At 47.5% G+C, this 27953-nt stretch overlaps 1 protein-coding gene across 1 annotated transcript; it reads right to left on the bottom strand.

Moving 5' to 3' along the window:
- On the bottom strand, positions 1-27948 carry RTF1 (RTF1 homolog, Paf1/RNA polymerase II complex component). Its single transcript, XM_061998295.1, is given in 19 exon segments — positions 1-815; positions 2655-2766; positions 3029-3124; positions 4168-4245; positions 4819-4876; positions 5252-5373; positions 6522-6599; positions 7528-7635; positions 7725-7812; positions 8526-8608; positions 9497-9674; positions 10428-10563; positions 11366-11477; positions 13043-13157; positions 16087-16291; positions 16788-16935; positions 25020-25130; positions 27750-27848; positions 27850-27948. Coding segments are annotated over 19 exon segments (2133 nt in total). The 3' UTR covers positions 1-708.
- Between the last annotated feature and the right edge of the window lie 5 nt (positions 27949-27953).

The following is a 27953-nucleotide window of genomic DNA, read 5'->3' as shown; positions in this document are numbered from 1 at the left end:
TTTTAGTAAGAAGAATCACATTTAATGAGTTTCTTTCTTGCAATTTCAGATGCTCAAGTACAGCTGGTAGAAATTCGAAACAGCCGTAAAGAACGGTGACAGACGGATACAAATAGTACTGCAGCTTAAAAATGATAAAAAACACCTGAAAAAAAGTCACAACACCCTCCCAAAAAAATTTACACTTTGAACCTAAGCCAGTTTTTGAAGATTTCCTTTCTCCAAAGCTAGGATGAAGGAGGAAGAAGACAAGGGAGAAAGTGCAGATGACCTTCCAGCCACAAAGGTCTCGCGCCAAGGTTTATTCACCGTGCCCGTGGCGGCGTGTAAGGGGAGATCACCAAGCGCTGATCCTGCGACCACCGAGAGATTCCTATGGAAATCCAGACCTCAGGCTAATACTGAACACAGAGTGGGCCAACGAGCTGCATCAACAAAATCAAAACGAAACTCAAACTAAAAAGGAACGGGAAAACCCCCAAATAGCACAGATCCACGTTTGTGAGGCGGGCGGGAGGAAGGGGCAAGGAGGGAGGTCTATACAGGAAATAGTTGCATGGTTTATGTTACAGATGACTGGCAGTTTTAAAGAGTCTCTTCCCAGCTCCATTGCTGCTCCAACCCAGAAGGGAGAACTGAAAAGGGAGGAAGAAAAGGTGGGACACCGCCATGGAGCATGCAGGATCAGAAGCAGCAGAGCGGGCACGCTCAAATAAGCCCCCGCCTCTTTTTGTAGTCCTCCAAGTTCAATGATCGCCGAGGGGCACCATCTTTTGCTGGTGGAGCCTTGGAGGTGATGGCCAGGGCCTTAGATTCTGTTGGGGATAAGAAAAGAGTGAGATCCAACATACATGGAAAGTACAGATTGATTACTGCTCGTTGCTTTTGCCGACAACTTCACCGCAAAGTCACGTTGGGCTGCTTGAGCACACGTCAGGCCAGAGCTTCAGTTAATAATCCAGGTATTAGCTGTCAGCTTATCTTCACAGATAAAGCACATGCAACCCGGGCTGCTTGTTAACCCAGCTTTCTGCTGATAAGCACACTTTGATTTCTTAGGAAAACTACTCCACAGCACACTGAAAGCACAACACAAACAGAGCCCCAGGGCCCGGCTCTGGGATCATCGATAAACCGTTCTCCCATGAGAGCAGCAGGCACAAAGAGACAGGAAAGCAGGCAGGAGTCAAACTTCCTACCCATGTCTGCAACACACATTTTAACCAGTCCCCAGGTTCTTCTGTTAAGAAGGGAGATTGCACAAAGCAAGGTAACACAATGGTGTTCTGTCTGAGGAGAAAACGGCCCAAAGCCAGCCATACTTAAGCCTCTACATGTCTGCGTGTGTCTCATCCTCCCCGTTGCAGTCCCTGTCCTGGTTTTCAGTGTCCTTTAGGGCCTAAGGCTTATCTCACTGCTCATTCTCTGGAGTTTATTATTCTCTCACTAGATGCTTCAGGGAGCCTCCTAGTCTTGGCCCCCCACCTCCTGTAGTCTTAAGTCCAGAGTTCCAATTCTGACCTAGTTTGGAAAGACAACTTCTTCTCCTTTCCCTCCTCGACAAGGTTTTGAGTCTTTGTGCATTCTTACAGTACTTCCTAACTTGGTGTCCTCCAAGAAACTTCAGCTCTAATCCTTCCAGTGATGCAACAAAAAAAGAACAGGCTTTGTGAGTGGAAGTGCACTGATCCACTCCCGTGCTTTCCCTCCACAGGAAACACATCAACGACACAAGAGGAAACGGTGTCGAGTTGTGTCAGGGGAGCTTTAGACTGGAGATGAGGAAAAATTTCATCACCCAAAGGGTTGTCAAGCACTGTCCCAGGCTGCCCAGGGAAACAGTTGAGTCCCCTTCCCTGGAGACGTGTAACAGATGTGTAGATGTGCTGCTGAGGGACGTGGTTTAGTGGTGGATGGGGCAGTGCTGAGTTAATGGTTGGATGTCATGACCTTAAGGGTCTTTTCCAACCTAAGATCTGATGATTCTATGACACTGACTGATCCTGTCACACATCTCAGGCTCTCCAAGTCAAGATGGAAGAGGAAGGCTCAGCAAAGTTTGTGTCTGCAAGCACACTTTGACTCCCTGCCCAGGGATTTGGTTCCCCAAACATTTTGCTTCAACATCAAAGTCAGGGAAGAGCAACTTGGTAAAAGCATCAGGTCCGAGATCCAATGCAGACACCTCACCCACACAGCAGGTACACAGCTCATGGAACAGGACACTCAAAGCTGATCTGGCCTCAAAGACGATTAGATAAACTAATGCAGTGAGTATCAAGGTAGACCTCAAGGCTTGTTAAATAAAACCCTCTCATCTGCTCCCCAGAGGTGATGCAAGTCACGTGCTACAGACTGGAGGAGTACATCGAACACACTCATCGCTGCCTTTTCTCCCCAGGCACTTGGAGCAAGGATATGGGGCTATGTAGGCTTTTGGTTTACCATGATACAGTTCTTGTTTTCCCAAGGGATGGCACTAGCACACGTCCCCTCCCCCCCAGTTCAACATACTTGCCAAGAAGACAAACAGAGAGACCTTGCTCCCGTTTTCCAAAACCCACCAAGGACTTTGAAAGAGCTATTCTGCAGGAAACGAGCTCTACCACAGCGAGCTGGACAGTCACACCCCCAAACCCAGCTGGATCACCCACCTGAACTGGGAACCTGAAGATCAATCTTTACATCAAAGTCATGCACTTTAAAAAGATCTTCTGAGAGGTCACTGGCGGATTTAGAGTTCACATCTTTATCCTTCCCTTGACCCTGCAATAAAAACTACAGGTAAGTCCCCAAATCTTTATCTGTCCAGATAAACAGAGGTAAAAGTTGCTTGTGCCCCACTTTTGTCACAAGCATACTAAGTTTAGCTTTCTTTCCCCAGGGAAGATAAAGCTGTTTCTTTTCTATGGTAATGCTCTACAGGAAACCTATTTCTAGAACTGAAGCATGCACATCCACTGTTAGTCATGAGCTTCTAGAGTGGAATGGTGACAGTGGGAGGGAAACAACAGAAAAGGAAACTTGCCTTACTCATGTCCTTTGGAGCATCTGGTAATACACCAGACCCATATTTTGCATTTAACTGGGCAAGGATGGCAGCTTGGACAGCAGGATCTCTGGACTGCAGAGGGGAAAAAGGGAAAGAATAATCACTACATTTGGTTTGGCAAGCACTATATGCTCACACCCGTCAATCTGAAACCGTAAGAGGTTGTGCATCAGTTACCCCAGATTTCAGGACCTCAGAGACAATTTGAAATCACCCTCATACCTGTGTAATGCATCTGACAGGGACAAAGTAAAAGTTACCCCTCAGAAAGTCTTTCTTGGAGAAAAACATCTCCTGTCGATATGGTTTGCTCTTGTGACTAAGCAACAGTATTGTCAGAGGTTGAAACACTCTACTAGAGAGAAGCAATCTTTTTCTTTACATAACAGTTGTCTACCACAACAAAGCTACTCAATTCTTTTCCAATAAGGAATTTTATCAGGGAGAATTGTTTAATTCAAGCCCTGCAATGAATTTCCTTCCCTGTTCCCTTGCCAGTTCATGGAGACTGATGAGAGCCAACCTGACCATGACTTTAAGTACTGATACCAGAAACATGTGCTATTCCAGAACAGACCTCAACAAAGCCAGATCACCCAGAAGCAGGAGCTGGTCACCTTGCCATAGATATGATTTATCCAGTCAGGGATTGCAGTAATAGGTTTTGCCACGGTGTCACAGGGGAAGTTTGGGTTCAGGTGCTTTATCTATCACAGGCCCCCAATCTTCTCTCTCTTTTCACAGACCTTTAGGGATAATTTCAGCTAATAAGAAGTGAAACTCACACCTAGAGCAAAGTCTTCCCAGAGCTAACTAAATCTGAGTAAATCTACATAGGAAACTCACTACAGAAGACTTAAACCACGTTGGTTCTCCAGGTACATCTCCCCACATCTCTTACGGCCTTCACACTCTGCATTAGAAAGAAAGCAAACTACTTTCTCCTTCTTTAAGGGTTGAGCCCACTCAACTAGATCTCACTCTGACATCTGGAACATTAAAAGCACATGGTACAGTTGGGAATGGACACAAACATTTTCCTCCCCACTCTCTGCATTCTATTGGTTTGTGTTACTCTGCAAATGGGCTCGATGGAGCCGCAGGATCGGACTCACGTTAGACACTATCGTGGGCTTGCACTGACGCCTAGTAAAGGGGTCCATTTGTTGGTTTTTCATGCTGTGACTCTCAGCCTGGGGAAGAAAACAAAAGAGCTCATGGCTTTGCAGAGTTAGCTACTTGCACCCTGATAAATCCTCCCCCAGCACCCCCCATCCATGCAAGCACTCAGCTGTTTACAGCACCAAGAACAAAGGAAAACACGAGAGCACTGCGGACCACAAGGATTTTTACACACCCACAGTCCCACACCTCACAGGGCACAGCTTATTTCCTTATTGGGCATACAACAGGAAATAGGTGCCCAGCTTTCGGGACAGCTAAGGCGTTTGTTATGAAGCCTAGCTCCTCCTTACTACAAGTGCCACTGCAGAGAATTGGGTATTTCCTATAGTATTTTACTCTCTGGAGTGTCCCTCCCGATTGTAGCGTGTTAAGGATGCAGCATGTGCACAAAATGCAGCCAGTCATCTGCTGATAATTGAGAGTTGATCAAAAGGATCAGGAAATCTGCTCTAGAATCATGTGATTTGCCTACAGGAAAGGCTTTTATATCACTAAAAGATGTGTTAACTTCACCATGCAATTATCCTCTTTGCATCACTTCATCTCTACTTGTACAGAAGTATTAATTCAGCACTATTTACCACAAGAGCCTTCTCAGACTCAACGATATTCCACTCTCTATTTCTCTGGTTGATGTAACTGCAGAAGGGAGAAAAAACAAAGGAGGGTGGGGGAAAGAAAAAGAAAGTGACTGTCATTTATCAATCCCTACACAACAAAATGCCTGACAGCACTCTTTCAGCTTCACCCTGATCACAAATTACTCTTGTTGCAATACAGCTGCTACCTGGGATATGGGGAAGAGAGTTTATGTTTTTGGCAGCTTTAACTGAGTGACAGACACAAGCAAGCACTAATTAACAGAGCCATCACGATACACATCTCATTAATAGACTGCATAGGAAAGAGACAAAAATCCTGCAGCTAACTCACTACTGCCCTAGTTCCTCTTCTCCATGTACTGTGACTGACACCATCCAAGCAAACAGAAGAGCCCCAGTCTCTGCTTCTTACCTGATTGCAGAAATGTTTTTTGTTCGCTGACGATCCAGGGCCTCTGCTCTCTCTTCAAGTTCATTAAGTTGATCTTGAATCTGTTTGGCCTTATCTTGGTCCCCCAAATCCTCAGCCATAGCCTTCAACCAAACAGTGACTCATTAAGCACTCCTCTGCCACAGAGCTCATCAGAGAAGCATGGGATGGCCCCATGAATCAGCCAGCTAACCCTATGCCAGTTGTAAACCCTGGATACAACAGAAACTCTCCTTACAGCTCCAGGGAAAACAGGACTTGTTACTCTGAAGAACTCTGACAACCCTTGAAATCCCTTAAACTAAGATGTAGGAACACTAGTTCCAGCATGAGAAAGGCAAGTCAGTGACTTGACTTAAGTTACATGCTCGATTAAAATCGAGTATCGTTATTTACAAGCTCAGGAAAAGAAAACGACTCCTGCCACTGTCAGTTACCACTTCAGGGAGCAGGAGAGCCCCTGCCACACCAGCCGAGCAGCTAAAGGAGCTTCTTGTGCCACCTGGTGACGAGAAGCAGCAATTGCACTCTTCTGCAATAAGCCAACAGTTTGTGTGTCTGTGCACAGCAAGGTGATGACCACCACACCATACACTTCAGCAAACAGTGGAGAACTAGAGACTAACACAAACCCTTTGTTTTTACTGTACATGAAGCATGAGTGTCTTAAAAACGTCATGAGTGTCTTAAAAACGTTCTGCACAAGTGAAAACAAAATGGATTTATCTCTGTCTTCAGAGATAAAAAAATCCCAGCAGTTTTAAGTGAGTTCTCAGCTTTGGCTTCTCAGTACTGCTGGGTCTGTTCATCCCAGGGCATCTACGTGTAAAACAGCTCAGTGGCAAGCAGATTTTTGGCAAGGTATTCTTTTCAACCAGCCATCAAGTGACAGTTCAGCCCTGAGTAAAAGTCAGTGTAACATGACTTTTATTTTTCCTGTTTTAACAAGTACAGGAAAGAAACTTCCAAATGTTATTGTGAGGTGCTCTGAAAGCAAAAAAAGGGAAAAAGAACAGGAGCTTCTAAAGCAGAATTGAGACCTTCCTGTTTAAAGTGCACAGAGACAGCTATGACTGCTGGCAACTGCCCTTAGGCAAAGAAGGTGATAGCTTTAACAGGGTTCTGAGTGTTCTGATCCCACCTTTTAGCTGCACAGTTAACGCTGACTACCACCAAACCCCAGATGAGCTCCAGATCTTCAAAAAGAAATCAAAGACTGCATTAAACTTGCAGGCATCGTCTCATCTCTCACCTTCTCCTTTAACAGCTGAGTCTTCTTCATAGCATAATTTGGAGGTGCTTTTCTGAATCTTTCCTTCTCTTTCACAATCTGCCAGGTGCAGAGGAAACAGCAAAAAGATGCAAGTGTGAAATGACTGTGGCAATACAGACACTAGAAGCAATAGATCACCTAAGGAATGTATTTACTGTCATGGACTGTCACTCATGCTCTTTCTCTGCTGCATGTTTTGTGACTTGGTACTGAGTTACAGCCCCATTCCCCTCACTTAGGACCTGACACCAGAATTCAGAGATTGCTCCTTTTTTTCTAACCCTAAATCCCTGCCTCACTTGCTGCTTTATATAAAAGCATGCTGTGAGCTGAAATTGCAAGCAAAGAGTGCTTAAAAGTGCCAGCACTCGCTTCTCTGTTGTGCAGGCACCTGGAGCCAGAGGCCTTAGAAATCAGCCTGAGACACAGAGTGTGAACCTATCAGCCTGACAAGAGGCTGAAGGACAGAGACAGTTGTGTTTTGGCTATAGGCTGTGGGACCAAGCAGTAAAACAACTTCAAAACAGTTTCAGCAAGGCCACTGTGTTCAAAAACAACAGCTTCATTTCTCTGTCATGTCTGCAAGGAGCACGCTTTCATTCTCCAGGGTGCACGTTGGGAGGAGCTGCAGCAAAGGAACGTCGTTCTTCACGCTCACTGCTGGTAAAGAGTGTATTCCCCAGCTCCAGTGACAGACCTACAACAAACCTGATGCTGATCACATCCAGTATGAAGCGAGTACTAAACTGAACTGTGACGGATGCAGCTATCATAATGCTGGCAGCTCTTCAGAGTTTGAGAACTAAGCTGCCAAACTCAGGCTAGTTCAGATCTCTGCACAAGTTCAAGAGAAGGTAACAGGGCACAAAGGATGGAGTAGAGCAGGACTGAGCATCAAACAACAGCTGGATTGCCTATCCAGTTATGCAACCCCATTTTGAACCTTTACAGCACTGCCACAGCCTCACTACAACGTGCTGTTCACCTCCTCAATGTCCTGGTCATTAAACTTGTAGTTAAGGGCTTCTTTGATGGACACTTCCTTCTTGTTGATCTCATCTAGCGTGGGTAGCTGCATCCCAGCAGAGAACATCTAAGCACAAGAGACAGAGAGGTCACTTTCCACTTGAAGCATCCCTGGCAGAAGGCTGCTAAGAGGAAACTCAAGCCTGGCACACTTACCGCTTCTTTCCACTTCATAAACTCACTTTCAGTAAATTCCTGATTTGAGACAAATTCCAAACGGAACACACGTGAATCGCTGCCATGCCTGCAAGAACAAAGGGGAACAGTGTCCCTCTCTGATGGTACAGAGCTGTGAGCTTGGATCTGTGGGTGTAAACTGATTCAAGAAGCCCAAAACCAGACGCTGAAGATGACTCTTGTGGCTCGCATGCCATCTACTCTGGACTTCAGGACAGAAACAGTTCAGAAGCCCACATCAGCTATTAGGAGGCATGCAAAGGAATGCTAGACAGTGAGCTGCAGGAAAGAGCCACTCAGTTGGGGCAGTTTCTTCCTCAGGAGGGAAGAAACACACCCTTCTCATACCTACATCTTATATGCTCTATTGATGACCCATGGCACGACCTTCAGAAACACAAAGCTGCCTCATGTTTGGGCCAGCAGAAGCAACCTTTAAGCATTCTTGAACTGGACAGTGCTGGAGCCAACCCTGATCTAATCCTTCATTTGCTGGCCAGTCAAAAGACAGAAACCCCTGAACATTTCCTGCAGAGCACTGCCAGCTGAACTACCATCCTGCTGCTAGCCAACACCAAAATGATTTGCCTTGGTGTAAGTCTCACATAAAGCACAGAGGGAAGAAAGCCAAACAAACCCAACCCTGACATCCTAGCAGGAAGCAGCATGGCAAGGCCCAGTCTGCTTTTTGGCTCTCATCTCCCAGCCACACACAGCATATTACTTGCCATGAAAAGGACACTGATTCCCAAACTGAGAGGGACTCCTTTGGTGTCTTACCTCAGCTGCAGCCCTTTGTTTGTCCGGGTACCCCCGAGCTGGTACACCTTTGCAGTCTCCACAACACCGGTTATTTCAGCAACCTGGAGCACAGAATTAAACATACAAGTGGAAGGAAGGGAGAGGGTTGGTTTGTTGTGTCCCAGCAACTATCTGCCATCTTTAAGTCTTTTCAATAGACATCAAAAAAACCTTCATCTAAGCACCAGTTCTAACTAGATCATGGGAAGGAGGACTCTTCAGTGTATGTTGTCAGCCACTGAATCAGTTGCTTCGTGCATCACCTTTGAGTTGACAAATTACACCATCTGAATGCTTGATGCACTTATCTTCTCAGTTCTGTCTTCCTGACCAAATGGTGTACACTTTCCTACTTTTCCTCTCAGTTAACACTGGCTGGGTAAATGTATGTCCCAAATGAAATACACCAGTGCTGCTCATGTCCTAAACAGTCCCCGTGGGGACCTTTTTAGAGCAACTTCAGGGAACGTTGTTGTATCTTCTGATTGTGCAGTTACAGCAATAGAACAGAAAGAAACCACCCCTGTGCTCTCCATCAGCTTCTCTTCTGAGGCACACTGATGGACCAGAAACACTTAGTAAAAGAACCAACCAAGACATGCAATAACTTGGGAACAATCCCAGAGACGAGGAGCGAGCCCACCCTCACTTGGTCAAAGCAGAGTCCTCAACTCTAGTTTGCAATACAAACGATGAGGCGAGACAGCATGAAGCCAAGATGGAAGGACAGGCTTTGTCAGTGCTCCCTCTCTCACTACACACGCTCTCCCCATGGCTGGTCCCACACATCTCTCTCTTTTCAGGCCAGCCCCTGCACTCCTCCGCCAGCAACCGCGTCTCCTAGTTAAAGCCAGCTTTTTGACACTACCCAGCAAAACAACCTGAGAACTAGCAGGCTGCAGCTATCACCCCACAAAAAGAACTGACAAAGCCCTTGCAATGAAGCTCACCCTATAAACAGGTTTGCTGTTGTGGTTGCCGATGCCAATGCGGACGAAGCAGCCGGTGACGGTCTTGGCAAAGAAGGGCATGTGACACCAGCGCTCCAGCTTGTGCCGCGACAACCGCACTCGGTTCAGCTCCTCGGGCAGGGACACGGGCTGCGACTTGGGGGGAATTTCTTCTTTCCTGATTTGGGAAAGGTGAGAAGGAATGAAGTGAGAAAGATGGAGAAGAAACAGAAGTAGAGCCATAATGAAAGCAGGGGCCGTGGGAAAGGTGCACCGTGAGTGCTAAATGAACGGTAAAAGGAAGGACTCATCACACACTGGTTGATTGTAGACATGGAACAGGCTTAAATGTGAAGTCCCACACTTGGTAACCACAAAGCAGGTGTCATCACACACCAGGGCGGCTTATAGGCCAGTGCTTTAAGATAAGCCAGCACACACCTCCACCCTGGCAGGGTTCTGTGGCTGCTAAAATGTAGGACTAAACAAAGGTGTAAGCAACAGTGTAGATGGGACTGAAGAGAACAAGGAATTGAAGTCACACACCTATCCAGGGTAACTGAGGAGCACCGTGAGGTGAGGGAGCCCTGGCACAGGCTGCTCAGGGAGGGTGTGGAGGCTCCTAAACCTGCCTGGACACGTTCCTGTGTGATCTGATTGAGGGGAACCTGCTCTAGCAGGGGGCTGTGCTGGATGAGCTCTGGAGGGCCCTTCCAGCCCCCCCCCATGCTGTGACTCTATGAAATCTGTTCCACACACCACCATATAGAAGCCAAAGACTCAAATCTGTGCAATGCAAGTGTGCCCAGAGGCAAAACCACTTTAGAGACACTGAACTGTCCCCAAATAAAACTCCAAACCATCATATGCCTAGCTGAAGTGGATCTCTGTTTTAACACACACAAGTAATAACAGTCCAGTGTTTACTTACTCTTCCTCTTCATCAGAGGACGAGGATCTGGATGAGCGATCACTTTTCTCACTAGACTTATCATCCTCCTCCTCCTCTTCATCATCAGAGTACACTTCACTAGTTTTTAATGGCTGTTTTTTTGCAAGCAATTCAGCTGGAGGAAGGAGGACAGAGAACAAGGGAAAACAAGCTGTAATTTTTTAATAAAGGCTCCCTTTTCAAGCTCCAACATTACTGGGTGTTTTTAAAGAAGCAGATAGCTGTTCGTTTTACACTGGACACAAGTGCCACATGTTCAGATCCACTAGTGAGACAAGCACTGCCCTGTAATATGCACGTGAAGAGAGAAATCAAAGTATCTAAAAGCACTTCAAAGCTTAGCTGCATTTATCTTCAGGCTCCCAACCTGACTGCAGGTAGCAATACAAGGTGGGCAGAACAACTGGATACACGGGATAAAATTACTGTGATCTGACATCTCGCTGTTATTTTGCAAGGGAAAAAAAACCCCAACCCAAATCTCATGCTTGGAGAGGACCACAATCAAACCCTGTAAAGTAACAAAAAGGGCTCCCTTAAAAGTCTGTGGCAAAGCAGATCAGATGATGTGCCAGTGAAGAAACGGGCAAATCTGGACGAGGCAGCACAAACACAACAAATATGGTTGGGATGGTTCAGAGATGAAAAGAGTCTAAGGGACCAATATGGAACTAAACATCACTAAGTGGCAGGCAATGGACTGCAATGAAAGCCTGCTTTATCTTCAGATCATCCCAGGGAGAGGGAGGGAGACACAGCACCAGTGGTGCTGAACAATCCCCCAGGTGGTCACGTTGGGCAAAACACCAAAGAACACACAGGCAGGGAATTCGTTTACTCATGGATTGTTGCATTAATAAAAGCCAGGAAGCAGCACTTTCAGAAAGCTGTAATAACACCTCAAAACACTTTCATACCTGTTCTGTTCTTCCTTTTCTCCCTTTCTGCTTTTAGCTCCTCCATTGCCTGAGATTTCTTGTCCAGCTTCTCATCTCGCTTTGATCGCCGCTCTTTGTTATGTGACATGACCTAAAAACACAGTCCCTCAACACCAAGAGCAATCCAAACATTCAAATGCATTAAAACAAAGACTGTTTGCACACTTTGGAAGCTTTTCCAATAGCAAACTACTAACAAACTCCATGCTGAAACAGGTTGTTTTTCAAGTTCGTTTTTCCAGAGGCTAAGGAGAGGGAAATCAATCTAAGGCATAAAATAACCAACTTCTTTACACTTCCACACTCCTGCCACCAAGTTTTAGTCCCAAAACTCCTCCAAGTTAAAAAAAAGGGTTGGAGAAATAAAAAGGAAGTAATTCTGCAGCTAACAAGTGATGAGGAAGAACTGGATGAGTATTCTTCTCCTTGGCTTTTTCCTCTGCAAGGCGAAATCAAGGCAGCTCTCACTCAGTAGCAACGAGAAAAGTAGTATCAGAAAAAAGGGAAAGGGGAAATAAAGCTGTGTGTAAAGTCTGCAATATAGATCCAAATCTGTAAGTCCTCTTATCAGTGTCTAACAGGTCTGTCTGCAGTCCCAGGTAGACACAGAAAGCAGCTTCTATAATAAGCATGAAAGACAATCATTTGGAGCAGGTCAAAGCAAAAAGCTCTGCATAAGATCCTTTCATCTACACACACGTGTATAGGTGTGCACACATGCTGTGTGTTATACACATGGACTAGCCAAGTACATCCACACATACACTCTTTAGAATCAGGGGTGCAGGGAGATGAGAATCACTTGGCTTCACACGTGCCTAAGGGCACACTCAGCTCACACTCACCTCACCTGATTTAAGTGCTAAACATCTGTTTCACTGGAAAAGTACCATGGAGTAAACTGCCAGCTGAGGATTCAGTATCTGTCACACAGAGGCAACAAGTGCAAACTACCAGCTAGTTCTTAGATGGCTGAAGTTAGGCAAGACAAACCCCATCCCACTGAGGGAGCCTATCTGCCCAGACTGTGTAGTTAAGGGCAGGATCTCAACCATCTGAGGCTACAGACAGTTCAGCCATTTGAAACTACAGTTCAGTTAGAGGCCTTACCCCAAACTGGTATCATCCTCTTCCTACTGGAGGTGGGATAGAGAACTCCTTCTGCTCCTCCTAGCATTCCAGCTTTCCTTGACACCCCTACCAGCAGAAACTAAGCATTCTTCCTCTTGTATGTGCATGCAAAACAACAAGACAAGCCAAGACAACAGCTGAGCAGTTTCTGGCCTACCCTCTCAAACTTTCACTTGCAAGACAGACTGTGGATGTCATGTTTCAGACTGAGCCACAGAAGTCTGGCTAAGGAAAGTGCAAAAGGCTGCTTTCATGCTCTGATATGGGAGGACTACCACAGCAACCCTAGATACAGCTGCAACTTGGCATCTTCCATTAAAAGGAGCTCTCAGCACATCTCTCAGGCCAAAGATGCTCACTTCTGGAAACAAACTGTAAACAGACTAAAGATAGTTTGTGCATATAAACCAACTGAATCCTGACCTGCTTAACATTCAGTGAAATCATCAGGGGCAGAGAGAGGCAGCATCCTAATGCCTGCTACCAAGGGAAAGGAGTTTGCTGCCAAGGACAGTCATTTCCTACCTGGGATTCCTGGATCTGGGTGAGTTTTTTCTTCTCCTGCTCTTCCTCTTGCTTTTTCTTTTTCTCTTTCTTTTCTTTCTTTTTGGCTGTTTTTAGTTTCTTCTTGATTTCAAATCTAGCAGCAGATATGGAAACAAAAAGAACACATGAAAGAATGCATTCTCCCTGAGTGAGCAAAGCATCTGAGCAGTGCTGCCTCTGCAGGAGTTGTTAGTAGGCTGTAACAAACTCTTGCTCTGGATGGATAATGCTTTAATGCTGTCCTGTCACCCATTCCCATCCCTTCCCTTCCCCAAGCAAAGTAAGATCACAGAATGGTAGAGGTTGGAAGGGACCTTCAGAGCTCATCCAGTCCAAGCCCCTGCCAAAGCAGCTCCCACCTAGATCAGGTCACACAGGAACGTGTCCAGGTGGGTTTTGAGGACTTCCAGAGAAGGAGCCTCCACATCCTCCCTGGGCAGCCTGGGCCAGGGCTCCCTCACCTCAGCAGGGAAAGAGTTTTTCCTTCTGTTTCAATGGAACTTTATGTTCCAGCTTCTTCCCATCACCCCTTGTCCTGTCACTAGATACAAGACAAGATGAAGAAAAGCTGACCATAGAAATGTGCAGGCTTACTGCAGCAAGGCACTGTCCCCAATGAAAAGACACAAGCTGGAGGTCAGGCTGTTTTCTAGCAGCCTGACTCAACTGTCTCCAAGAATAACCTGGGAGGATGAGAAAATTCCTGAGCCAGTGGGCAGTGAAACAGGCACCCAGAGATAATGTTCTTGCTGCAAACTGTTCTTGCTGCCTCTACAGAGATGTAAATGCAACAAGAAGATGACTGACTCAATTGCTTCATTCTACAAAAGCCCAGCCCCATGCTGTGAGGTGAGAGGATTTCTGCATCCCCTCCTTTGGAGTGTGTCTGAAAATCCCTGGAGCAGGGACACCTCTCAAGGTTCCCCTGCAGAGCTGAGAGAGAGAATGGCCTGCAGCCTTTGGTATGGGTGAGTAACATTATTGTCTAGGAAATAAGTGTTCTCTATAAAATAAGCTTTAAACTCTTCATTCCATTAACCATAAATAGTAGCTACATCACTAATATTGTGTAGTAAGTGTTCCTCTAACCCACTGCCTACTAAACCAGAACCCCCATACCCTTACCCTGATTGAAGCTGGATATGAAATGTATTTCCAACCCCAATACTCATATTCTTCTGTAAAAACAGACTTCTGTTTTGCTCTGCCCTCAAAGTTTGCCACCAGCACCCTGCAGGCACAGGGAACACTTACAAACAGCTAACCTAAAGGGTGAGGAGACCACACAGCAGTGGCTACTCCCCAGAAATCTGTCCTTACTCCATATTCATCAAGTTCCTGCCTCCAACTCTAATAACAATTGGTTATTTCACATCACTTGAAACTCAGTCGTTAAACTTGGCTGTTTGAAGTCACTGCTGTCCTTTCTTATGCTTGAACTGCAGCTTTCTACCAGCACCAGTCCAAGAATGACTGCAAAGAAGTCACAGGGAGTCCTCCTTCAGCAGCTACATTCCACTCAGACTCAGGCAGTTTCTGCAGTGCAGTTTGGGCACTGCCATTTCTGTCTTGAGGAAATGTGCCACCCTGAACTCCTGTTTTCAGCTGCTGTATTCACAAGAGCAGTGATTTTGCTGGAAGTGTCCTGTGACTGAGGTTCCACTGCAGCATGGCCTGGCCATTGCTTTGGTGACGTGTGCACATGGACACACACAAGAAAAACACCCCCAAAACTTCACTGAATTCCCAATAAGTGATTAAAAATGTGTTTTTTCATGTTCATATTACGCATTTTGTTCTTCTTCAGTCCTTTAAACCTGGAGTTTGCAGACAAGAAACTGAAGTGCCAGAGGAGCTCGTTGCCCTTTATGCCTTTAACATGATGCACAACACACCAGGCTGTTTCACATGCAATGCCTGCTGTAATCCCAAAGAGCTCACAGCACACTCTACATACAAGACAGACAACTGAAACAGTCAACCTGCTATAAAGTTAAATAACTACCTCACCACCACCCTCTTAGTTCTACCTGCCAACCCCTTTACACAGAACTGGACAAACTTGTTTAAGATGAAGCCAGCATCTCAAGCTTTGACTGTTTAGCTTGTTTGTATCAAGTATCCCCCAGCATTTGTTCTAACAGACTCTCAGTTACCACTGAACACTGAAGGAAACCTAAAAATATGACATCCTTCCACCTGATCTAGATGCAGTCTTTTATTCATTCTGATCCCTTTGAGGAGAGCAGCAGCCTAAAGTCACCAAAAGCAGTGCTAAAAGCACTGACACAGGCACTGCTCCAACTGTGGCTTGGGCAAATGGACAGTCTGACAGTAGCTTGTGTTGAGTGAATCGTGTCAAAACACATCAGACCTCTGGAGAATATTCTCAGCAAGTGAGAAGAGAGAGAAGTCAGTGCAAAGGTATGAGACTGGAGAAGGCTTGCCCCACAAGTGCCAAATCTCTTCTGTTAGACACATGGGAAGAAAAGTAACTACAAAGAAGCTGCCTGACTAGATAATGTTGCAGTAACAAACAAGCAAAGCCACACCACCTAAGGTAGGAATCCACAAACCACCTCTTGGAGCCCTGGCCCAGGCTGCCCAGGGAGGCTGTGGAGGCTCCTTCTCAGGACGTTTCCAAACCCACCTGGACACGCTCCTGTGTGATCTGATCCAGGTGGCTCTGCTTTAGCAGGGGCTTGGACTGGATGAGCTCTAAAGGTCCCTTCCAACCCCTACCAATCTGTGGTTCTGTGAAAATGACACATCCAACACCCCTCCTCATTATTTCAGTACCTCTCTCTTCTGCTAGGGCCCCAGCTAGCCTCACACCCATAGAGAGGTAACCCTAACACTGCTGTCTGCCTCACTGTTGCTTCCTGAACACTTGCAGCAGCTCACACACACCTTACGCTTTGTTGGCCCGTTTCCAAAGTAGCAGCACGTGTACAAAAAAGACAGCAGAGAAAGCAGTCCTTGTAGCTGCCTGGCAGAAGCAAAGAGCAAGATACAAAATTCACCTTCTCTTCAGCACTTCTCTCTTCTCTATCCTGTTAAACAGCTCCTGCTCTCTCTCCTTCTCTGTCATTTGTTCCAGTCGAGCTCTGTCTTCTTCATCTCCCATCAGGTCTTCTCCATAGCCATCGTGGAACTCCTCATCCTCAGATGAAGAATCTGAATCTGAGCTAGATGAGGAGCTGTTGCTTTCCGAGTCAGAGACCTCTCCTACAACAAAAATACAAGGCAGTGGGATTTGACTGGGGCAGACTCAATAGTCACATGAAAAAAACCCCATCTGACAAGGTTACAGTAGTGATCGCTCTTCTTCTGTGCCATGACAGATGTGCAAGGACTCCAGCTCAGAGCAAACGCCTGCGAGATAAGCTCCCGTTTGCATGACAACCCTGCATACCTGTCCCTCTGCCATCACAAGGGGTTTGGGAAGGGAAAATACATCAATGGGAAGACAAGATAACGCTACCCAAGCACAGATGGGACCTGCTAGAAGGCAGAATGTGATTTTCCAGGTGAAAGTCAGGCAAGGAAATGTGTCACATCCTTTGTTTGAAACAGTTCACGCACGTCAAGCCGCGGCAAGTTTAAGAGTCGTCCAGACCACCAGTAACACACAGAAAACTCTTTAACATGACTTTTCAGTGTCCACAGAAGGTTACCTTCCCTTGGAAGCACACTAAGTAGGTGCAGGTGCTAAATATCTTACCCTCTTCAGGTGCTGAGCTCTCAGCCGAGCTGTCTTTATCCGAGCTGCCTGAGGAGGCAGCTTTGTTCATCTGTCTCTTCATGGCTCCTTTCTTCTCAGCCTTACCCGCTTTTCCCTTCTTTTTGTTTTTAGAACCTCCAACAGTCCACTGAGAGGAAAGAACCAAGAAAGGGATCGTGAGACACAAACACCACACCCTTCTCCCTCCCCCAAAACAACTGAGAACCAGCCCAATACCTGACAGCAACAAAGCCATCTGCAAGGAAAAGCACGAAGCCAAACCACACAAACCTCCAGAACAACAAGAAACTGAGGGAATCAAAGCATTTCACAAGTGTTTTGAGATTTAGGGGGTGGGGTTTGAAAGGGACACCCCTTTAAAACCAGTGAAGACTTCACATCTGCCAGGAGAAAAGAGGTACCAGAACACTGTCTGAGGAAAACAGATTTGCCACGAGTGTCCAGCTGCGCTTGTAACGATTAGCTTGAGCTCACTCCTGCCAAACAGAAGCAACAGATGTGTTTCTCCAAAACTAATCTAGTCAAGAGCGGGTCTGAGGTTTAATGAAGGCCCAGTTACACACCACAGCCTTCCCTAAAGCTCTGTTTTACCACGAGCACACAGCCTCTGCATTGTTTGTGCAGCAACACTGCACGCAGGCAGCAGTGCCACCACCTGCATCTGTGTACATGGGGCAGAACCAAATCACAAGCACAGGAGGCAGGAAAGAAAGAGAAAGAGAATCAAGCACCAAATCTTCATTTTCCCTTAATATGTGTCTCCAACTAACTTAGACCACAGCTTCCAGGCAGGTGACTTCTACCACCACCCACAGACAGCAGCAACTTTAAGCCCCAAAGTCCCAGGAGAAGAGCTAGGATGTGCCTTGCAGTGTGATTGTTTTAATTAGCATTTCTGCATTGTCTCAGCTACCTGGGTAAAGCCAAAAGGGGACAGAACAGGTAAGGACTGTCTGGGTGTTATTTGAAAGCTTTACAGTATTTTGCACTTCACTACCTCTCCTAGAGGTTATCCAGGTACAAGACCTTCGAGGATGAGAGAGTTTCTTGATAAATGTGTATATATCCAGGCTGTTATCTCCTTCACACCTGTGTATGACTCTCATTTTACACAGACGTCTGCTCATGCACGACTTCTGCTGAAAAGTGTATCTCCCTAATTCAAATGAGTAGATACTCATCTGCATAACTAAGACCTTGCACTCAAAACTAACTGGGAAAACACCCCACCCTATTGATTTGCCCTCAGGTGCACACAGCCTTCAGGCTTCCCACCCACTCACCCCTTCCCAGGGCACAAATCGAGTCCATCTCTGCAGCTATAATTATTCCATCAAATGTGATGACTTCTCCCTGCTTAGGCACCACCTTCAGAGAACCCTGGTGTTCAGCTACCCTAAATGAAAACTCATCTGAGTACTTAGAAGCCACTACCTGATCTACTAATGTCTTTAGAAGCCCCTAAGTTTTGATAACCCTCCCGTTCAGCCTCGTCCCTTCCACATTACCAACTGCTTCATCATCCAGATTCATTAAGCATCAGCTACAAATGCTAAAGTATCCACCAAAGGCCAGGCAGAAGTTCTCCTTTCTGAGGTGAAAGTACAGCTGCCTAGTGCTGAGCCCCTGGCTGCAGCCATTCCCTCTGAAGTTCCCAGTCTGTTATGGTCCATAGGACAGGTGAGAAACTGCACAGAAAGCGCCGTGTCAGCCCGAGCTTTGCACTCCAGACTTTATTGGCTTCCACATCAAAGTTTTACTTGCTTGGTGTTACAATATTGCTGCCTAATGGTATGCCCTGTAAATCAGTCAAAACCAAGCTTGCACTCTGCCTGAATCTGTTCAAACCTCAACATTTCAGGAGCCATCTCCTGGCTAGCACAGAGAAGTGCCTCTTATCTCTTGGCCCCAGACCTCACCAGTGCACTGGTGAAACAACAAGGGTGAGAAAGTGAAACTAAGCGTTTCACAGGGAGGAGCAGAACCAGAAGCCTCTGAACCAGGGATGCAGAGGTGCCTCCTTCCTGGAGATGTGCCACTTCAGTGTTCTAACACTGGATTGTACCTCAGGCTGCATGCTGTATGGCAAGGAAGAAGCACAGAGAAAGCCACAGCGTGCACCACAGTTATACCAAGACCTTCAGAGGTCATGCTGAGATGAAAGAAGCCAAGATCAGATAAACCCAGCACGTTCACTTGTTAATAAAGTGTTTAATAGCTGAAGGTACATGCACTACAGATCACTGCTCTCAGCCTCTGACTCACAAGTGGAACGGTACAGAGAACCTGAGCCCAGGAAAACGGGACTGAATAGAAAGCTGTGTGACAACCCCTTAAACAACAAAAGCCATTAAAAAAGCCTGCCCCAAGCTAGGAAATGTTGCTTTGGTTTCTGCTTCACCCTGGAAATCACACTTCATCTCACTTTTGTTTATGCAAGTGACTTCTGTGTCTGTAAGTCGCAACAACTGACTGTGCTGAGGCTCAGTGCTGTCACAAAGCCAAATTCCTCCTCACCCAACAGAGGCACAGCAGGGGTTAGTGAGCTACCACAACCTCTCAGGAATGCCTGTTCATTCTGTGACAGGACAAGACAAGGGTTTGAGCAAGCCTTAAGGACAAATAAATCATCAAAACCAGGACCATGGCAGTGTGAGGCTCTTTAAGGCTCGTAGGTTGTTCTGCGGGCTCAGGAACCGCCAGTTGTCACTGAATGACCACTCTGTGTTGTTCAGAAACAGACAACATCAAGTTTCCTCTTACAGCAGACAAAGGTATAACAGAGATTAGCAGGTCTGGGGATGGGGAAGGACAACCTGCAGTCCAAACCAGAGCCTCGAGCCCCTTCCTCACACTCCTGACACAGCAGCAGAGATCACAAACTGTTTGCATTTAGCAGCAAACACAAACACACACACAGCGAGCCAGAAGCATTTCGTTGCTCTGTTTCCCTCAACTCCACACATCTCAAACAACCACATTTCCCAAGATGTGTCCTCTATTGCAGCTTCTCCAGGTTCCTTCTTCCACAGCCCAGTCAGGCAGAGCAGCACTTTGTACACATTTCCCACAACCACAATGCCTCCTCTCAACAGCCCCTCTATTCACTGCTGCCTCCTCAGCCACCATCTGGAGCCCTCTGTGGTTCCAGACACAGCAAGTTCATAAAGCCACACACAAGTGTGCCACAGCATGGCTTTCTGACTATTGTTTAGCACTATCAAACAACAAGACTTCGTGGTTCGTTCCCAGAAGAACATTTCCAGTTCTGCTCATCCTTCTGAGGTTCACAGAGTGCAGATTTCCACAAAGAAACAGCTGGACTCAATCACCTGAAAGGTCTTTCTTCTGTCCACACAGCACCTAACTGCATTGCCCACTGAGATGTCATTTTGCCAAGAGGTATTCCCCCTGACTTCTTTTGAACACAAACAGAAGAGAGATGCACAGCCAAGATCACCACACTCTCCTTGCCATATCCTTCCCTCCTGGACATAAGCTTTTTATGAGCAAAAGGCAAATTACAAGCCACAACATCAAAGCAAAACAAGTCTCTTACCAATGTGTTCTTTTCCTAGGCCACGTAAACCTACAGGCCAAGACAACAGGACAGCTTAAGAGCACCAAGGTACATAACTCAGCCCAGCTTGCAAACTCATCCATTCTCCATTCGTAGAGGGAAAACAAAAGACAGTCCTCCAGGCAAGTCATCAAGCTGCAGTTTCAGCTCATCTGAAGACAACAGCAGGCAGCACTTTCTGTCTTCATGATTTCTCAAAGCTGGGAGAAGTCTGCAGACAGCACTTCAAGGGCTACCAGGAGGAAATGAACTTAAACCTCACTTACCATTAGAGTACTGTCAAACTACACAGTAACAAAAAGCCCTTGTCAGCTTTTCCTGTCTTTCAGGGCCTGCATCTGTCATTTGGACACCTCAAACACCTCCACAACAGCAGCCCAGCAATTATGAAATCATTGTAATAGAGGATCATTTTAGACACAAAGAGGAAAGTCGAGGTGTCAGTGTCAAGATGGGAAGGAGATCAGCAAACAAAGGAAACAAGTTCTGAAGCCACACAAGGGGCTTTGCCAGGAACTGCATGAAAGAAAGCTCCAAAACACCAACAGATACCTCATCCAGCCTTATTGTTCAAGCACTCCCCAAAGCAGCTCACTGAAAGGTAACTATGGGAAAGAAATGTCTACCTACAGAAGGCTCAAATCCAGTTTAAGCTCCAAGTTAACATTTTCTCTAGAAGGGTTTTGAGGGTCCATTTTGGCCAGAAGTGCTGAGTGACAACATCAAGATGACAGACACCAAATGCCAATGAAGGAGCCCTCTCCATCTGCTGTGGTGTAACCCCAGCCAGCAGCTGAGCTCCCTCCCAGCACCTCGTGCACCTCCTCCCTGGCACAGTATGGGAAACTGAAAGGTCTTTTTCCTTGGGATAAGCATTACCTAGCAGCAACTGAAACATCAGCATGTTATCAACATGATTCTCACACCAAATCCAAAATACAGTACCAGGTACTAGGAAGAAAATTAACTCTATTTCAGCCCAAACCAGGACACTGTAATCAAAGCAAACTTGGGGATGCTACTGCCTGTGAAAACCTGCCATGTGTTATTTAGCAAGCCTGGGGCAAACAGCTGGTGATGGCAACAGTCATAAAACACTTGGTCAAGGAGTGCCTTGCATGACCCTAGCATCACCAGCCAGCAAGCATCATCTGCACTTACAGAAGCTTAATGACTTCTCTAGGTATTAGATAGTGGCTTGTAACTGGATTGTTCTGAGCCAAAATTGCTCCCTGGGCACAAAGAACAAGTTCTTTCGGGGAAAAATATTGAATTCAAATCACAGATTTCATTCCAATACCTCCATGAGGCTATTTCTGGAGCAACCTGTTCCACTTCAGAGCTCCTTCAGATGCCCCTGCCACACAGATCAAGTCCCCAGAACTTATCCCCATGCTAGTTTGCAATGTAAAGCAGCTATTCAGACTGAATTTTACACCCATTTTGTCCACAGCTGGGTCACATTACTACTTTGGACATGCCAACTTCCACACAATCAGCCTGTGCTACTCAGAAGGGACCTGCAAAGCTCATCCAGTGCAACCCCCCTGCCAGAGCAGCAGCACCTAGAGCAGGGCACACAGGAACTCATCCAGCTGGGTTGGAATGTCTGCAGAGAAGGAGCCTCCACAGCCCATCTGGGCAGCCCCTGCCAGTGCTCCCTCACCTCAACAGGGAAGGAATTCTGCCTTGTAATTCTTTGGAACCTCTTCTATTTCAGCTCCCTGTCCTTCTGGAGCTGATACCTTCCTGAACACGATGGCATGACAAAAGGCAGGGTAAGAATCCAGAATTAACCTACTGCAGCTGAGGAACACCATCCACACAATGTCTTCAGTACAGGACCAGGGTACCTTGTGGACACACAGTCTATGTCTGTTCCCAGTGTAGCACAGCAGCCCCAGTAGCAACCTGGCTAACACCAAACTGGTTACATGCTGCATGCCAATGTTTGGGATGGTGAGCTCTTGAGCAGTCATGGCCACACACTGCTCCACAGAGCAAGGAACTGCCTGCCTCCCCATCCACATCCACCTTAGCACCTCTCTCTGTGAAAGCAGCTCTTGTTATTGCAAAGCCCTGCAGTCACTGCTATTTATCAGCTCCCTGAACATCATCTCCTAGTCAATCTAGCCATGCATGTTCCACAGACTCACAGGAAGATGGGTCAGAGCATCCCTCCTATTTCACTGCCTGCGCTCTCCTTCAGTCCCTGTGCTAGGTAATTCGATTCAGACCCCAGAGGTCCCTGAGTGTTACAGAACCCAGCATCTGCCCCATGAACCCCTGCTGTGGCCAAGAGCTTTCACAGCAGCACATTCTCACTGAGAAACACAGAACAGAACATTAAAGATGTCCTGCAGTCCCTTGGGCAGCACTGTATAGATGTGCCATGATTTGTACATGCTGTTACTCTAGTCCCAAAGTGCACTTCATCTCCCCTATGCCCCACAAACTCTCCTTCCCTTAAAGAACACAGACCACAGCAGGCAGTAGTATCTGAAACACAGGCTCCTGCCCTGTACATGAGACATAGTGACAATGCTGGCAGGTTTAATGCTTGCCAGGAAGCACAGAGGATGTGCATGCTACAGAACCTGTGTGGAACTGTATGGCTATGATTAAGTACATTTACCCAAGGCAACGATTTCCATGAGGGCCTCAAGGCCCTCATATTGCAAGAAGTCCAGTAAGACAATTTCAGGTTTTAGATCCCCTCTCCCAATCCCTAAGGTTGGGCAAACTTCAAACCAGCCACGAGAACACTGATGAAACCCCAAGTTGCTCAGCAGGAGGAGCACAGCCAAGCCTAGGGATGCACACAACTGAATGGCTGTCATAATCCAGCCTGCTCACCCTGCTGTGACAAGCAGCAGTTTAGAATGCATACTTCAGGCACAGGAATAGAAGCAAATGTCCTAATTACCTCTTCCATAAATCTTTTCCTCTTGCTTCATGGAGGTCAGAAAGAACAGAGTATCAATCAGAAATAAACACAGGCTAGAGCATTTAATGCACATGATGCAACAGAGACACTGCTGCATCTGCAAGGTCTGTGCAAATTCGTGAAGAGCTCCACTGACACAGTCCATAGAGAAGGGAAAAGCAGACCTTCCTGCTAGTTACACAGGCTAAAAAGGGAACACACTTATTCTGTCAGTTTTCAGAGGTTAACACAGAGAACCATCACCAATGTGCTCCCCACATTTAGCTCCACTTTTCCAGGCAAGCTGGTCTCCACACAGCTGAGAACACATAAGTTGTGTGCCAGCAGGTGTGAACACACAGAGTGACAGACTAGATGGTCACCCAGTATTTCCAGCCCCTTAAGCCTTTACCAACCTTCTCTCTCCTTACATCTTAAACACACATTAGGTACAAGAGGGTTTTTTTTCCCTTTTAAGGTGAAATAGAGTTCCAAGCATATTTCTCTCCCAAATGCCTCAGAGAGAATATTAAGCCACGTGTTCTTTACACATACTGGAAGAACTCTGCCACGCTACTGCCATGGTTTCACCAACCTTGTGCACCCCCAGCCTCCCCGCTGGCAGGGCAGGGTGAGAAGCACAAAAGGCCTTGATGCTGTGCAAGCCCTGCTCAGTCACAACCAAAACACCCCTGAACTATCAACACTGTTTCCAGCACAACTACAGAACATAGCCCCCTGTCAGCTCCTGTGAAAAAATTAACACTCAGCTCAAACCAGCACGACTACCAAATGCTTGATAGCTTGTCACTGGCCTATCCTATTGGTCTTCAAGTCATCACAAGGAATAACCCACCCCAGAAAAGATCCCTGTTACATTTCTAAGAAGAAAAAGAACAAATGGCTTTGCTACACCGTGAGGAAAGCTCCCAATAAGCATCTGCAAGCCTGCAAGTGTTTCTCTTCCAATACCCATAGGACCTGTTGGCCAGTTCCTCTGTTTCGGTGTTTCAGTTCTCACTTGTGGATGGAAGCAGAGACTTTTAGTCACTTCTAGAATATAATACCAAGAAGAAATGATAGCAACAGATCTGACAGATCTACCAGATAAGCACAGAATTGACAAAACCCTACAACAAAGTACTGACACAACTCTTCCTTGCCTCACTCTCTTCAAAAATGCCAATAAGATGACCAGACAGGCTGGTTCACAGGAAAGTCCTCGAGGAATCCAAGGTTTTATCACCTATAAAACAGTACCACCTGCCTTGACTCCCTTTTTTTGGTTTCCTCTCAGAGGAAGGTCTCTTCTAAAGCTGAAAACCTCTCTCCCTTAATTCAGAGTCCAGCTGCAGCAGCTGCACTGCAACATCACACCCCAGCATCACACAGGAAAAACGCTAGTTTGAAGCAGGTGGATCACCAGCCCATCCCAACCATATGAACATGGGGTTAAACAAGCAGCCATCCTTCCTGCAGACATTCAGGGTACTTTGTACACAGTTACAAAAGCACCTTAATTCAAAGCAAAGAAGCAGTACTTGTGAGCACACATCCCCCAGGCACAACGGGCCTCCACCGGTGCCACTGAGGCCAGTCTCACTTTATGAAGCCAGCAGGTTAAACATACTGCATGACAAATACACTTTCACTGCTCAGGTAGGAACAGACCAGCCAAAGGTGACTGGTGACCTGGCAAACTCACCTCATCGTCGCTGTCTGACGTCTCAGAGTCGGAGGACGCGGTGGGTTTGCTCACTGGAGGCTCCTTTTCCTCCGAGTCGCTGCGTTTCCGTTTGGCCAACGACAAGAGCTCCTGGTGTGAAAAGCCACACGTTCACTTTAAAACACTGTCGGTAGTTTTACCAATCCAGGTCGGTGCAAACACACCTCTGTGACATCTGAGCACATCCCAGTAACTTGATTATCCCCCAGTGACTGAGGAACAGAGTCTACTTATGTTTCACAAATATTTATACACATGCACACAAGAGATTTCTACACAACTGGGTGCTGCAAAAGGATCTTGAGGACAACAAGATATAAGCAGTAAACATCACTATCACTACTTTCTTGGTGTGAATGACATAAGAAAAACTCCTTTCAGAGTCATGCCCAGAGCTGGCTTATTTGGATTGACTACCAACTCCAAGTCACCCTAACAACACTGTGGAGCATGAACCCCAAAGAGCACTAGCAAGCACCTCCTCCTTCTAAACACGAGAGATGTCTGCAGTTCTATACCTGAAAGGGGAAATATTTTAGGCATCACCACAACATCACAGCTGGTAACGTTTAATCAGCCTGCTCAAGCCCTTTTCACCGTCCCCTCTCCGCATCACAGGATGCGCCCAAAGCTCTGCAGAGACACCCAGGCATCAAGCTCAACGCTTCGGATGCAAAGTCGGGCTGTTTTCCTCCAAAAGAAGCACTTTCAAAGGTGACACACACCTGCCCCAAGACCTAAACATCTCTCAAATCATCTCACCCTCTGCTGTTCACAGCTTGTTGGGGTGGCTGAAGCATCACTGACGCTGCATTACGGTCCGTGACACACAATTTATCCCTAAAAACGCCGCTCTGAGGCTGATGAACCTCAGTTGTGAGTAGAAACACAGCCACACCAGCTTCTGCAGTCTTGGGGAGTTGATGTGAGATAGGTTACATTCATTCCACAGCTGGAAGACAGAGTCATGCCTAAACACTGCCGAAACTGTTGCCCTACACTCCTCACCAACACAGAAACTCTCCACTAGCGATGGCATTGTACAAAGCTCTCCCTGGAGAAGGCACGCAGCACCAACGGAGCACCTTTGTACAATTAACTGTTCTCTTCAGGAAGCTCCTGATGTTTCCTACAGTCTGTTTTAGGATGTCTCTCAACTGTTTCCAAGCAGCCCTTCAGCCCAGATGACCTTCCTCAACGGTACCTTGGTGTATTGACCATTACTTTTATTCCAAGCACTTTTCCTTCTGTTGTTTTCCCAGACACTATGTTAGAAAGGCCTCCACTCCTTTGATTCACCAAGCCTGGACAGCCATGGGAAGCTGTCAAACATTTAACCTATGTGGGCCTCACTCAGCATACCCTCTCAGCCTTAAATCACACCCCAAAAGCATTGCTTCCCTGCTACCAGGCCTTCATCCCTGCACATACATATCCCTGCTGCTATAGCTGCTACAAACAGCTTGGTGGAGGAGGAAGCAGCTCCTGCTCAGGTCCAGGTGCAGATGCATGCAGTGAACAATGGAAGAGATGCAGAACCACACGGTGGCTCCCACTGCTGTCACTCTGACTGCCTGCTCTGTGCCTGAGCTGGTCCAATTCCTTCTATGTTCAAGCTCCAAAGAAGCTTCCAAACTAACACAGTAGTGTTGAGATGTTGGCAGGTCTGAAGACTCCTAGAGGCATGCAAGATCAACACCACGAGGGCATGCTCTGCTCCGGTTTATTTGCCTAACAGAGCCTCCAACTTTGCTTTTCTGAAGCTCCGAGTTGCAAAACTATTTCTGAGTGTTTGGGAAGGCTTTCCATTGCCACATAGCAACAGCTTCTATATTAAATCCCTGAAGGTCCAGCACATAAATTACATCAGGCGTGTAGGCTTCAGCATATTTAAGCCGGCAAACTTCTGTGTGGAACCAGCAGTGCCACACAAGCCGGAGCACACTTCACCTGCAGTATCTTTATTTACCATTTGAGTCACATCATCACCACCTTCTACATGGAAAGGTGAGTCTTTGGGAGCGGCCCCCCTGCAAAGTGGAAGATGCTCCTTTGCAGCCCGGACACGGTTAAACCGGCACCAGCCACTGCACCTCCAATCCCAGGAGACGCCCGGACGACAAATAAATACTTCCCCTTGTTACAGCTCCTAACTCCATGTGGTTTCTCACCCACGGAGCTCGAGGAGGGGGCACTAAACACACGTTAAGCCCCGCCGCCCGCCCCGCTCGAGCCCGCGTGGCCGCCGGGGCAGCCCGGGACCTGACACGCTGCTGTCCCTAACAGCTCTCCCGCCCTGCCCCAACAGCCCGCAAAAGTTGCCCAGCCCTCTGGGCCTCCTTCCCCGCTGCCCCGGGAGTGACGGCCGCCGGCCGCGCCTCCCTCGCCCCTGCCCGGAGCCACGCCGCCCCGCAGCATCGCCCGTCCGAGCGCCGCCCTGCCCGCGAGCGGCGGGCCCGCCGCACCGAGCCCCCGGCCGCCGCCGAGGCGGGCCGCCTGCCGGGGCCGGGCCGGGCCCCGACCGGGGGCGTCTCCGGCGGAGGCCGCGGGGGCCCCGGCGGGCCGAGGCGAGCGGCGGCGGCGCACGGGCCCCGGGCGGGAGCGAGGGAACGCGGGAGGGAGGGAGGGAGGGATGGCGGCGCCGAGCCCTCGCGCGGCCCGGGGAAGCCCAGGCCCCGCGCCCGGGCAGGGCCGGGCCTCCCCGCGCACCTGATCTAGGTTCTCCTCGCTACCGCTATCCTCCGTATCGGAGTCGATAAGGACGCGGCCTTTCCGCTTCTTCACCATGGCGGAGCCGGCTGTCCCCCCCCCTCCCCGCCCCGGCGCCGACGGCGGCGGCGCGGCGCTCGCAGCAGCCCGGCCTGCCCCGCGCCGCCCGCCCGCCCGGGACACAAAGGGCACGGCGCATGCGCA

The sequence above is a fragment of the Colius striatus genome, chromosome 6 (genome assembly GCF_028858725.1).
Source record: "Colius striatus isolate bColStr4 chromosome 6, bColStr4.1.hap1, whole genome shotgun sequence".
In the NCBI taxonomy this organism is placed as follows: Eukaryota; Metazoa; Chordata; class Aves; order Coliiformes; family Coliidae; genus Colius; species Colius striatus.
Note: the sequence above shows the minus strand (reverse complement) of the source record. Positions and strands in the feature narration are given on the sequence as shown.